Source organism: Emys orbicularis, chromosome 2 (genome assembly GCF_028017835.1).
Source record: "Emys orbicularis isolate rEmyOrb1 chromosome 2, rEmyOrb1.hap1, whole genome shotgun sequence".
Taxonomy (NCBI): domain Eukaryota; kingdom Metazoa; phylum Chordata; order Testudines; family Emydidae; genus Emys; species Emys orbicularis.
The window spans coordinates 257,255,723-257,270,115 of NC_088684.1; the positions used below are offsets into that span (position 1 = coordinate 257,255,723).

General features: G+C 37.7%; 1 protein-coding gene across 1 annotated transcript in view; it reads right to left on the reverse strand.

Annotated features, from left to right (window-relative positions):
- Positions 1-822: 822 nt before the first annotated feature.
- MINDY3 (MINDY lysine 48 deubiquitinase 3) overlaps positions 823-14,393 on the reverse strand; it is an 80,295-nt gene continuing 66,724 nt past the window's right edge. Inside the window, exons 11-15 of the mRNA XM_065398729.1 lie at positions 11,583-11,655; positions 10,381-10,453; positions 6,032-6,119; positions 3,535-3,606; positions 823-1,893 (exon numbers count right to left, since the gene is read on the reverse strand). Coding sequence (XP_065254801.1) covers positions 1,744-1,893; positions 3,535-3,606; positions 6,032-6,119; positions 10,381-10,453; positions 11,583-11,655 — 456 coding nt within the window. The 3' untranslated portion in view covers positions 823-1,743. The remainder of the gene's footprint in view (positions 1,894-3,534; positions 3,607-6,031; positions 6,120-10,380; positions 10,454-11,582; positions 11,656-14,393) is intronic.

The window sequence follows — 14,393 nt, forward strand, 5'->3', positions numbered from 1 at the left end:
ATCAGGTTAACATGTGAAAAATATTCATGTTCTAATTTGAATCAGATAAATGGACATTTTAACCTTGGGTCTAGATACATGAAAGGCTATTTTTTAAAAAGTTCTCAAATTGTTACCGACCATGAGAAAATAATTTTTCAGGAAAATATAATTCTGCCTTATTTCCTTGGTTTTTGAAACTGAGATACTCTCGGTGCTGTCAATTTTGCACTCAGGAGCAGTGTTAATTACAGAGTTAAGTGTTCGGAATGAATATGTGGATGTAGCCAAGAGTAGCACTTCACTGCTGACGTTTTCCAGATGTAAATTTGTAGCTGGTTCTATGCTTATAGAGGCTATAACTGAAAATGCCATGCAGGCAAGCTTGTTATTTCTCTCTGCGATTACTACATAACTTACACTGAAAATACTGCAATATACAGGTGTTTTGTTAGATTTTGTTTTGACAATTCAAACAACACAGGTCTGCTTAATGGGGAAACAAGCTAACTCATTCTGTTATTTATACATAAAAAGAAAGTATCCCCACCTAAACATTGTAGAGAAAATACATTTCTAAACATGAATTCTTAGCCCTCTTGATATTAATATACACTATGCATTTATGGTCTGTGAACAACAAGTTTAAGTGGATCAACTGCACGAAAGTGATCCTTTAGTTATCTTTAACTTGTGTTTATATCCTCAAGAGATCACTCTACTTCAAAAATTGTCCATTTTTAGCTCCTCTACTATCCAGTTATTTTTTTCAATACAAAGAAATTGAAGAGGAAGTAAACAGGTCAGATTGAAAAAACAAACTTGCAAGTACTAGGTCATAGTTCAGGGAAAAGGTTTTATTTAGGGCTAACAACTAGGTAATAAATAAAGGCATATACTCATGTAATAACAGATGTTCTCATGCACTTAACACATACAATAAAGCTGGCTTACATTGTTGTTTGGACAAATTGAGAAGAGGTATTTGGCAATACTATAAATCTGAACAATTTAAAGATTATAGAACAAATTCTTCCTGCTGTTGATTTTTTACATTTCCTTTATACAACTTTGAATAAATATTAATACATTTATTTTTCCTCATACTCTGTCTTCACTTTTAACATGCCAGATAGCTAAGCCATAGCAATATACAACCGCCTCGAAACGGCTTTTATAGTTTATATTAAGTAGTAAGAGCCTAGAAATTATTTCTAATTTTACCATTTTTGTAAAAGTTGTTTAGTTAGAGCCAAATTTTAGAAAAAATTGCAGAGAGTTTAAGCTCATTTAAACATTCGGTGCAAGGCCAGTCCAGACCGCAAATTATGATACTGTAACGTAAGCCAGTATAATTTAAATAACAAAACGTGCCCAAAAGATTCAAGAAGAAGCAAACAGAGAATGTTTTTACAGTTGAAAGATTAATTTGATACCTAACATGCAGATACTGCAGTATTAGACATTTTTCAAATCTTTATGAGATGGCAAATTTAGATGGTATAAGTAGGCTTTTTTAAGAACAGAACTCACAATACTACCACAATGGCCAAAAATGACAAACTATTATAAAGAGAAATCAATCTGATTAAAAAAATTAAATATTTCAATTAACACTGAAAAGTGTTTGTAATCATTATTTACAATTTATCAATGATACCAGTGTACAGCTTCATACAGTCAAGTATACTGCTTTCAGCAAATGCCAATTCTTAATCCCCCAGTAAAGCATTAGATAGTAGTACAGTATTTCTTCTAAACACATCAATTTAATGAAGGAGATCGATCTGTGGTCCAGAGTAATTCTATATATGGCCATTTGGTTTGCAAACAGCGCTTTATTGGAGTATCATCAGTCTGTAGCATTGGATCTTCAAAGCCCATAATAACTGCTGTGCCTTCTACATACATGACCTGTCAAAATAAAACCATCTACTTCAGTATATTTCCTGAAATTCCTTTAAAGATAGACATAGAATGTTGTTTTCACAGTGTAGGAAGCCACTTATCTCAAAGCATGCTTTTCATAACAAAAGGAAAAACTCAAATCAAATTAAAGGTTTTATACAAGTAGTTCACATTTATTGAAATATGAGATCCAGAGTATCTAACTGGTAGGTGTTGATGCCTGAAACTTCTATTCAGGGCATAGATTATTCATGCAGTTCACGTACTGACAGTAAAGGCCAAAGCAGAAAAATAAAATAGAGAACTTAAATGATGCAAAAAGTCTGAGGCAATAGGCCATTCACTGAACAAACTCAATTTGCTTTAGGTAAGAAAAAGATGAAAAAGCACAACAGGCAAAACACGTACAAATCTTTCCTTATAGTATAGCATGAGTCTTACAAGAAAGTCAGAAATCATGTTTTGACCAAATTTTCAGATGAGTAATAGTATAGTTTTGAAGCAGAATGCTTTCAGTGCACCAAAGTCTGCATTTCTATATATGGAAACACTAAAGTTATAGCACTGAAATTTGCTCATATAGGTAAATGTTACTATAAACGATCTGAATATTTTTAATTCAAATGCAACAGAAAAGAGGGAGGAGTGAATTAATATATACACAGGTGTCAATAGACAGAACAAATGAAAAGAAATTGACAACAAATACAATTGTGCACAAGAAAATAAGGGTTAATAATGAGGATGGACAAAATCTTATATTCCTTATTTCATGTTTTCATGAATAAGCACACACAGAATATATTTAACCACCCAACTAAGTGGCCCGATTTTCAGAGGTGACGAGCACCAACAGCTTGCACTGAATTGGAGCTGCAGGTGCTCAGCACTTCTGAATGACAGGTCACTGCTTTAGGTGCCCTTAGGTGACTTTATAATCCCAATTATTCTGATTTCAACGAGCATGAAATGGTGATGGAATCCAACTGCATTTTCTGGAGGGCCTCCTCACTGGTAGTTGTCTCTGTCTATTCATTCCTTGTAATCTCTACTCAGACTGATAGCAAAGGTGCTAATTAGAACTGGTTGAAAAATGTTTTTTCCTTTGAAGAATAATCTTTGATTTGACAGAAATTTGAATATCACATTTTTTTGGCCATAACCAGAAATTTTGATTTTGAAATGCTGCTGTGGTGATTTATGAGAGTTTAAGTTAATCTGTCTCATAACCCCATTCTCCTCTCTGGGTCCGACTACATCTCCCATGATGCATTGCCTCCTCTCTGGAAGAGTGTGACTGGTGTACCACAGTAAATATGGTTTGACCAGAGAGCATGGTATATAGAAGAGAAGTGGAGTATGAGGTAGCATTTCCAAACTGAAATATTTCTGGTTTTCGGAACGGGAAAAAAAAAAAATCAATTTTCTGTGGAAAGCAGAGAATTTTTGCAAAACAAGTTTCTACTGAAAAATTTTGACCTGGCCAACTGTTCAGTGTCAAATGTGGTGACAGTTCTGTAATATGGACACAAGGAATGGCACTGACATCAACTCATTTCACATAAGACAGTGAACTGCTATCACATGGTCATGATTATTGGTTTCTCCTAAGCAGGTTCCAATTCATTTTCTCTCAGATCATCATACCTTTTCATTATAATTAGACTGCTTCAATCCATTGTAGTGATATACAGTGAATGACTCTGGAACCCTGGAGTCCTGGTATAAACAAGACAGTTCATTTTATATCATAAAATCAGCTTACCATGCACCCTTTTTCTCTTTACAATTACTTTGCTTGACGGGAAAGGGGCAAGTAGGTCAGAAAAAAAAGGTGAGTCAAGATACAGAAGATTTTCCAGGCCCCTCATAGGAGAAAAATACAACACCCAGTCAATCAGTTCCACTACCTGTTAATAGATGAACATTTTGGGTTGCCTAAAGAGACTAATGATTCAGTGCTCAACTGAATATCTTGAAGTGGAATGATTTAAAAAAAAAAAAAAAAATGTTGAGCATATACACACTGAAAATTGGGCCTCCGAAGTGCCTCATGTTCAACACCCAAAAATACTAGCTACTTAAAACTGTTAAGTCTGATACAGTTAGAATGCTTAAGTACTCAGTAAAAGGTTTAATAAATTCTTTCCAAGAAAGAATTCCTTCTTCACTTACCAAAAAGTGCAGAAGAATCATGTCTGGAGTTAAAAAGAGTGATATGTAAATTTAATAAAACAACTAATTCCACTTTGTCAGTGGTACATTGCTTCCAGACTTGTCAATAATTGCAACACATCAGTTTTTGTATGAAATAAATTTTAATTAAAAAAAACCTTTCTAGTGGTTCCACAGCTCTGGACCTTTCAATCTTAAGAAAATGAAAGCTGCAGCCTACACTTTTCCTCCAGACACTGAATCATCTCTTAATGTATTCAGTCCTTACCATCTTTGGCAGCAAAGCTCTAGAAGTGCTTTTGAATCATTGTTGTGTTAGTGTTTCACATTGCAGTATTGTTTTGTAACGGTACATTTTTCTGATCTATATTACATCTTTAAAAGGTGCATTGCCAAGTATACTTTTAAAATAGTAGTGGGTGTTTCACTTTTCCTTAGTAACACTTGTTATCTTTAAAATAAATTTTTCATCACTTTTTTTTTTTTTTTTTTTAAACAAATGCTGATTTTCTTGTATTTCAAACATGGCTGAAATTAATAAGGCTATTTTGTTTACTAACTATAGCTTCAAGTTATATAGTGAGATGTGTAAAGATTTGTTTGGGCCCTAGCATCGATTAGGTCAGCAAAATCTGGGAATAATATTTGTTAGCTAACTGCTGCTACAAAGGCTGCAAGACTGGTACATAACATTGTGGCCATTTCATTCTTACAAAAGATTAAAATAAAACTGATTTCCAATTCCCAGGCAAGAGAAACGGCATTTTAGATCTAAAATACTTGATGACAATTTCTCCTTATCTGACTTTGTCCTCTTATCTGTAGAGACCTGCAAGTCCGTGGGTATCTGCTTTATATCTGTGGACCATTTCTGCGGATAGCAGCGTGGATGCGGATACAAATTTTGTATCCGCGCAGGGCTCTGATGGTAAGAGCCGGACGGGTAGCTGTGAGGAACCACGGCACGGATCCTCCACCTGCCTTGGGCAGGGGTCCTGGGGAGCACGGACACTGGGCGGGGGGCCTGCTTGGCTTTTACCGTGGCCGGGCGGGCGGCTCCATGCTGCCCCCCCGGCCAGAGCTGGGTCCAGGAGAGCTGCGTTGGCAGCTGTGGGGAGCCTGGGTCTCTCCACCTGCAGGGGGCTGCTCAGGACCTCTACCCAGGGCAGGTGGAGGGTCCGCCGCGGCTCCCCACAGCTACCAGTGTGACTCTCTCCAACCTGGCTCCGGCCGGGGAGAGGGGCAGCTCTGAGCTGCAGCCCAGCCACGATAACAGTCGGGCAGGCAGCTGTGGTGGACCCTCCACTTGCCCTGGGCAGAGGGCTCGAGCAGCTCCAGGGCATCTCCACAGGTCTCACCCCTCCCAGGCCAGTGTGGAACTGAGCCAGGGAGCTGCAGCGGACCCACCACCTGCCTGCAGTGCGGGAGGGAAGGGAGGCTGAGAACAGCCCCTGGCTGTGTCCCCGCCCCCCAGACTCCCCGCCCGGCCGAGGGCAGGTGGAGGATCTGCGACTTCGCCTGGGCTCCCCACGGCTCTCCCCGACTGGGCTCAGGCGTGGGGGATGCCTTGGAGCCTCAGCCTGGCCCCTAGTGTAGAGCCCTGCAAATCTGTGGATATCCACAGATAATTTTTGTGGATAGCGGATCGGATGCATCTGCACAGGGCTCTACTTATCTGACACTTGGCAGCTTCAGCGGTGAGTGCTTTTTGGTGTGAAGGCTACAAATTAGAATACTTTTTCATTTAAACATTTTGGAATGCTAATCATGTGGGACAGTTATATTGAACTGAACAGTGCAGAGTTACCTGCTGACCTGAAGTATCAAAAAAAATGCAACATTTATTAGCCTAAATACTTTTGCAAAAATGCACATTAGAGGTATGAATGTTTAACGCATCACTAAAGAATCCTATTTAGTGAAATACAAAATGTTCTATGGCATAAGTAGAAAAAAACATCTACGTTACCTGCTCAGGGAAAAATTCTTGCAGAAAGGGACCCAGTAATATGATTCCTAGTCCTTCTGGGTCTAATTTGGTCTTCATGAGATTTACACTAAAACAAGAACATTGGATACAAAAATATGAGTTGCACATTTTTATTCTTGCATGACTATGTTATGTGGTACTACAACACTCTGACTGCCAAATATATTGAGGTTTTTTGATTTAGACTCTTAAATGACAAACGCACCAGAACGGCACCAGATTTGAGAAAATGCAGTTATTTTTAAACTAAAGTAATCTGTTATTTAAAATTGAAGTAGTTATAATTTTGAAAGATTGCCTTATTAGGTAAAGTCAGTTGAAAGTCAGGCAGACTAAAACCTACACTTTAGCCCAGAAGACATTTTACTGTATTCTGCAAGCATTCCGCATCTTAAACACACAAACCAGTCATCCTTTGAAGACCTCTGACCAAACAACCTGTTTTTAAATAGGGATTTGAAAAGCCACCAATGAATACATTTCAGAGATTTTTAAAATTAAGTTGATAAGAATAAATTTAATTGAACTAAGGTCCCATGTTTATCATAGTATATTTACATAGTGCCTTTCATATTAAAGTAGCCCAAACCACTTAACATTTATTTTGATATTATACATACAAAAACAGAGAAAATGAGAATATACATGGAGTAGTATAAAAGCTTTATTGGCAGTAATGTGGGATTTTTGCAAGCCGTTCTAAATGAGTGTTGATAAAACATTTACATTTCTATTTATGCAATATATTTTACAGACACTATTTAGCAGAGCTTTAAAAAGTATTCATATTTTTCATAGCTCTCAGTCTAGTTCTAAAAGTTTACCAGGATAGGCTTCTGAATGAGAAATTTTAGAATTCACACAGTATCTAAACTAGCTCTCCTGTAAATCAAGCAGAATTTTAACATCAATTTTAAACTGGTCACTGGTCCATGACAGAATATTTACCATTCTGCTAGCAAGCCACACCTTTGGTGTGTTTAACATTTTAATTATTTTTTTTTCAAAGTAGTCTGAAAACTGCTCAGTTTTGGAATGTTAGAACAGGTTCTAGGCATGATGGATTAGTGGATAGAATGCACATGAGGCATATTTAGGGCTTGTTTACATGGAGCAGCAACATGCAGTATGAGGGTATGATTTCTAATGCGCACTAACATATTGTGCACTAAACTGGTCCATGTAGAGCCCGCTGGTGCACACTACTGTTTCCACAGCTCACTTTAACATAGTACTGTTTCAGACAGAGCTATGGTAAAGTGCAGCAGGGTACACGGATCAATCAACACGCAACACATTAGTGCGCATTAGAAATCACACCCCTGTAAGGTGCATTATTTCACTTTGTAGATAAGCCCACAAGCGTATACCACGTTTCAAATGCTCTGCAATTAACCTAATGAATATAGAGAAACCCCTTTACTAACTGAAATACATCTCTAGAAAATAATACAGCAACTGTTTAAAAACCTCTCAGCCACACTAAGTTTGAAGTCTAGTTTTAAGCAGTCATGGGATAAAAGATAGTCCTCCCATGGATCAGTAACTGGTTAAAAAAGATAGGAAACAAAGCATAGGCATAAATGGTCAGTTTCCAGAACAGAGAAAGGTAAATAGCAGTATCTCCCAAGGATCAGTACTGGGATCTGTGCTGTTCAACATATTCATAAATGATCTGCAAAAAGGGATAAACAGTGAGGTGGCAAAGGTTGCAAATGATACAAAATTACTCAAGATAATTAAGTCCAAAGCTGACTGTGAAGAGTTACAGAGGGATCTCACAAAACTGGGTGACTGGGCAACAAAATGGCAGATGAAATTCAGTGTTGATAAATGCAAAATAATGCACATTGGAAAGCATAATCCCAACTGTACATACAAAATGTTGAGGTCTAAATTAGCTGTTATCACTCAAGAAAGATCTTGGAGTCATTGTGGATAGTTCTCTGAAAACATCTGCTCAATGCGCGGAAGAAGTCAAATAAGCTATGAGAATGTTAGGAACGGGATACATAATAAAATATAAATATTGTAATGCCACTATATAAATCCACGGTGTGCCCACACTTTGAATACTGTGGGCAGGTCTGGTCACCCCATTTCAAATGAGATTTTAGATATGGAAAAAGGTATAGAGAAGGGCAACAAAAATATTTAGAGGGTATGGAACAGCTTCCATATGAGGAGAGATTATAAAGACTGGGACTATTCAGAAGACAGACTACTGAAAGGGGATATGATAGCGGTCTATAAATTCATGAATGATATGGACAATGTGCATGTGTTATTTACCCCTTCACCTAACACAAGATCTAGGAGTCACCCAATAAAATTAATAGGCAGCAGGTTTAAAACAAACAAAAGAAAGTACTACTTCACATAATGCAGTCAACCTGTGGAACTTATTACCAGGGGATGTTGTGAAGAACAAAACTGTAACTGGATTAAAAAAAGAATTAGTTAAGATGGTCAGGGATGCAACCCCATGCTCTTGGTGTCCCTAAGCCTCTGATTACCAGATGCTGGGACTGGATGACAGGGAATGGATCACTTGATAATCGCCCGGTTCTGTTCATTTCCTTTTGAAGCATCTGGCATTGGCCACTGTCAGAAGACAGGATACTGGGCTACACAGACCATTGGTCTGACTCCAGACTGGACGTTCTTATGTAGAAAGTAAACATTAACCAACTGAAAATATAGATGGAAGTTAGGGAAAATGTAACCATCAAATTCTAAAACAGGGCTAAACAACTAAATTCTAAACAGGGCTAATCTTCTAAAGAGTATCATAGGATCTTTAGTAATCACAAATTAGCAGAATATCATTTCATCTCTAATTAAAGATGACACCTTCAGCAATAGTGCCCTCAATGCCATGTTGCAGGAATTCGTTCAGAACTGAAATAGAATAATTCCATCTACTGAGTCACCAGCATAACTATCCGACCACAAATGGTTTTCCTTGCACACCTCCCAAATACTGAGCAGGTCTGAGGATGGTTAGGTTTTGAGATCTGAAGAGATCACAGCCTGATGTAGACGCTTATAGGAAACTATATATATATAAAATACATAATTTAGATGTTATTTGCTTTGAAGAACACCACATTTGTAACCACCACGTTTGATTTTTATTTTAAAGAAAACAGCATGACAACATATAAGGCATTAAGAATCCAAATACTCTTTACGTTATTTAAGTTTGTTCCATATTTCATGGATTGGAGACCCTAAACACAAAGACTTAGATGTCAGCTGAAAAATGTGGTGAACCTACATAGGTCAGAACCTACTCTATAATACTATTGCTTTAACAGAGAAAAGATAGCAGACTATGGATACGGAGAAATTCCACAGCTTGATCTGTAGCAAGGAGTCTTTTTAATAGGCTATGCCTTTCTTGTGAAAGATTCTTGACCATACAACACCTGATGTTCCATGTGCAATAAGAGGTCATGATTATGCCACAAATATCCTAAAACCCAAGCAGCCATTTCTGAAAGAGCTGGATTTGGAAGGAGGATTTTTCCCTTTTCCAAAGCAGATTTTTTAGAGGCAGTAGAACAAAAGCAGCCTTTCCAAGCCTCCCAAATCAGGCTCTTTCCCTAGAATTTGCAAAATTCTGTTCCCCTCTGGAAGGGAAAATATGTCTCACATAGAGCTAAGTACAACTACATAAAATGCAACCATACAGAAACACAATCAATCTGAAAAGCAGTTTGAACTTTGAGCTCTAGGATGGTATTAAATCTTCCTGTAACATGGTGGTCTGCTGTTGAGAGACCTTGTTTTTCTAGCACACAGATTCACCTTGCAGTATTGGGTTGTCATAGGCAAATACATGCACTTACAGAAACATGGGTCACAAACAGCCAATAACTGGGAGCTAGGAAAGACTCTCTTCTTTCTAAATCAAAAATTATTTTGAATCTTATCTTTAGGCCTTTTTTCTTTCATTTACAACTGACTCAATATTTTGAGACACTGTCCGTAGGACACTACACAGAATTAGATGTACAGGTCTGTCGCATCTTACGCGCATTTAACATGCGCGATTTCAACTTTACGCGGTCGGCAAAAACAAAAACAAAACAAAAAAAAAAAGAGAGAAAAACAACAGTTTTGATACTATACCTGTAGTGCGGGCGATTTCGCCCGCCATTGAACTCAATGGGATTTTGGCTATATGCGGTTTTCGCTTTACGCGCTAACCGTGGAACGGAACCCCCGCGTAAGATGAGACAGACCTGTACTAACAATTCAAGATAAAACCAACCCATAACTAATCTGTTAAATGAAAATTTAGCTACACAAATTATACTTACTATTCAGGATCTGATACAAGGTCCAAAGCCTTCATTACATCTTCTAGAAGGGTATCAGGTATAAATCCATTATCTACAAATGGGACAAATTTTCTCATTAGGGGAAAATAAACTGAAAATACTTCAAGATTATGGATTTTACCCAAAATACTGGTAATCAAACCCACATCTTAGAATTTGAGAGCGCACTGTAAAGTTAAAAGATGATGTCTTAGAACTCATGATTTCCATACATATTTCATCAATTAAAAAACTGCAGGCCTACAGGTCTTAAAAATGCCATTTTTCTAAAACATTTGAAAATGTGAACCTTATTAAACTGAAAACAATTTTTTACTAATAGACATATCATGCCACCTTAAAATGGTGAGAGAATGTTTCTAAACTTGTTTCTAATTAAAATAAAATGTGAATATCAGGCAACTTCTGATTTCTAAAATGAAACTAAGGAATTTTTCAGTTCTTGTCATACCGCTCAGAACACGATGGATCAGGTATGAAAGTCTTTTTCGAAAATGTAAGATTAGGGAAAGTGGTGGGTCACATACAAAGAAACATACAAAGTCCCCAGTGTTGAAAAGTTTAGAGTAAGAACTCTACTTCCTACTATTGCTATATTTGACTTCCTCATGCTCTGTAGTTTTCAAGAGGCTTGTCCATTTTATTACTAGGTTGATAAACAGCAACACTTTGTGATTTGTCGGTTAATCAGGAGGTAGCACACTTCCCTATGGGTATGTCCGTCTACACAAGAGCTGGAAGAGGTGAATTCCAGCCTGAGGAGACCTATCTGTCACTAGCTCGGATTGTGCTAGCTCATTAAAAATAGCAGTGTAGCCATGGCAGTGCAAGCAACGGGAGGGGCCAGCTGTGCCAAGTACATACCTATGGTCTTGGATGAGATCATACACAGGGCAGCCATGTATGATTCATAGCACACTAGCTCACTGAATCAGAGATAGTGCAGGTATGTCTCCCAAGCTGGAATTTACACCTTCCAGCAGTAGTGTACACATACCCTGTGAATCAGTAGTAAGTCTTATCATGAGCAGTGTGCCTTACAATGCAGGGGACTGTACTACTGGAGGTGCAATGTTTTGCATATATTGTAAAACTGTTGCCCTATTTTTCCAGAAAGTCAATATAAAGATTTCAACCCAAAGCTTTAAAAAAAAAAAAAAAAAAAAAAAGCGCAGCCGTACCTTCTGGGTCATACGTTTGAAAAACTCTTCTGGCTTGTTCTGAAGGAGCTTCAGGGGCAACAAGGGCCAAATCCTAAACAAGAAAGTTCCACAAGATTCATTATTTCAGACCAATACATATTGTTTCACTATGAAAATACATGACCATACTGAAAAATTTCAAACCTTACATTAATGAAGAAACAAAGTATAATGGCAGAGGTAAGCATTAGCTTCAAGTTAATGCCACACATTGGTGGTGTTCAAAAAGGTTGCGTTAAGAATGCGTTACGGTATATTTAAATGGCTTTCCAGACAACTATCCTGGTATGGATATAGCTTGTCATGCAGATGTCATGGCACAGAAATAGCTGATTCCAAGAGCAAAAAGTGTTATAATTGGGATGCTTATATTGGCAACTAAATCCTTTTGAATCTAAAAAGGCATACACCTTTAAATCAAAGTTAAATATTCTTTAAAATAATTTTTTTAAGACAAGAATAATTAAAGACATGGAAAAAAACCCAGAAAAGTCGGTAAAATGCAGATGGGTATACCAGAGATAGATCATGCCAAACTAGCCCAATAACTTTCTTTGAAAAAATAACTGAGTTCTTTAGACAAGGGAAATGCAATGAATCTAATCTGGACTTCAGTAAGAAATTTGATATGGAGATTAGTTAAAATGGAAAAAAAAAGGAAATTAATAAAAGAATTGTTAGGTGGGTAAGGAACTGGCCAGAGGGAAGAAAACAATAGGTTATGCCAGTGGTGGGCAACCTGCGATCAGGGTAATCTGATTGCGGGCCACGAGACATTTTGCTGACATTGACTGTCCACAGGCATGGCCCCCTGCAGATACCAGTGGCCGCAGTTTGCCGTTACCGGCCAATGGGAGCTGCGGAAAGCGGCGGGCCACAGGTTGCCCACTATTGGGTTATGCTGAAAGAACTATCAGGCTGGAGAGAGGTTACTAGTGGAGCTCCTCAAGGACTGTTCTTGGAAACAATCTAAATTAATATTTGCCTTAGTGTACTAAGGAAATTTGCTGAGGACAAAGTTGGGAGTCATTGTCAATACAGAAAAGCATCGGAATATTATACAGGAAGAATTGTATGACTTTCAGAGATTCCAAGGCCAGAAGGGACCATTGTGATCATCTAGTCTGATCTCCTGTATAACATGCTATAGAGCGTTCCCAAAATAATTCCTATAGTAGATCTTTCAGAAAAACATCCAATCTTGATTTAAAAGTTGCCAGTGATGGAGAATCCATCATGACCCTTGGTAAATTGTTCCAATGATTATCTATCTTCATTTAAAAATTTACACCTTAGTTCCTGTCTGAATTTGTCTAGCTTCACCTTCCAGCCATTAGAACATGTTATACCTTTCTTTGCTAGACTGAAGAGCCCATTATCAAATACTTGTTCCCCATGAAGGTACTTATAGACTAATCAAGTCTTTGTTAAGCTAAACTGAGTATCATGCTTTATAAATCCTTCCATCGTTTTCATGGCTCTCCTCTGAACTATCTCCAGTTTATTGACTTGCTTCTTGAACTGTGGAAACAAGTACAGGGCACAGTATTCCAGTAGCAGTCACATCAGTGCCAAACACATAGATAAAAATAACATCTCTACTCTTACTCGAGATTCCTGTTTATGCGTCCCAGGATCATATCAGCCCTTTTGGCCAAAGCACACTGGGAGCTCATGTTCAGGAGATTATTCACCCCCAAATCTTTTTCAGAATCACTGATTACCAGAATAGAGTCCTCCACCTTGTAAGTATGGCCCTACATTCTTTGTTCCTAGACATATAAGAATTTCTGCGATAAGCTGGAGCTTATCTTTGGAAATGACAGGAGAAAGACAGACCGAGGTGCATTTGTTGATCACAGGATGACTGAGCCACCAATGTGATGTGGCTGTAAAAAAAGGCAAATGCGATCCTAGGATATATCTGGTGAGGTATTTCCAGTAGAGCTAGAGAAGTATTTATATCGTTGCACAAGGCACTGATAAGACCTCATCTGGAATACTGTGTAAAATTCTGGTTACCCATGTAACCAGAAAGATGAATTCAAACTGAAACAGATGCAGAGAAGGGATATTAGGACGACCAGAGGACTGCAGAGCCTATCCTACTAGAGGAAAGACCTTGGCTTATTTAGCCTTGCAAAATGAAGGATGAGGGGGGGATAAGATTGCTCTCTGTAAATGCATTGGGGGGCAAGGGGTAAAACATCAGGGAGGGAGAAGAGCTATTTAAAGTAAAGGACAATGTTGGCACAAGAACTAATGGGCATAAACTGGCCATGAATACATTTAGGTTGGAAATTAGAAGGTTTCTAATCATAAGAGGAGAGTAGTGGGGGCAAACAACCTAACTATAGTTTTAAGATTGATCTGGATAAATTTATCAATTGGATTATATGACAGGGCTGACGGCAACAGCAAGAGACTGGACTCAATGACCCAGGAGGTCCTTTCCAGTCTTATGTTTACATTGCACTAAACCTAAATAATTTGTTACAAGTTTAAAAAAAAAAAAAAAAAAGTTACCCTACCTATTTAAAATGACCCACAGAGTACAAAACATTTTTTTCTCATTTATTTTCATTTTCTTAAAGCAGAAAATCAAAGACAATACTTTCAGTCAGCAGATTTCAGTATGAGATAAATGGTTTTAGTCTGGATTGTGCAGGCCTGTACTATTGTTCAATTTAACTGAGTAGACATAAATGGAAGCCATGCATCTACATAAAGTATGTTATTTTAGTACAGTGACCCACATATTAGATTAAAAAAAGAAAAAGCTACTTCAGG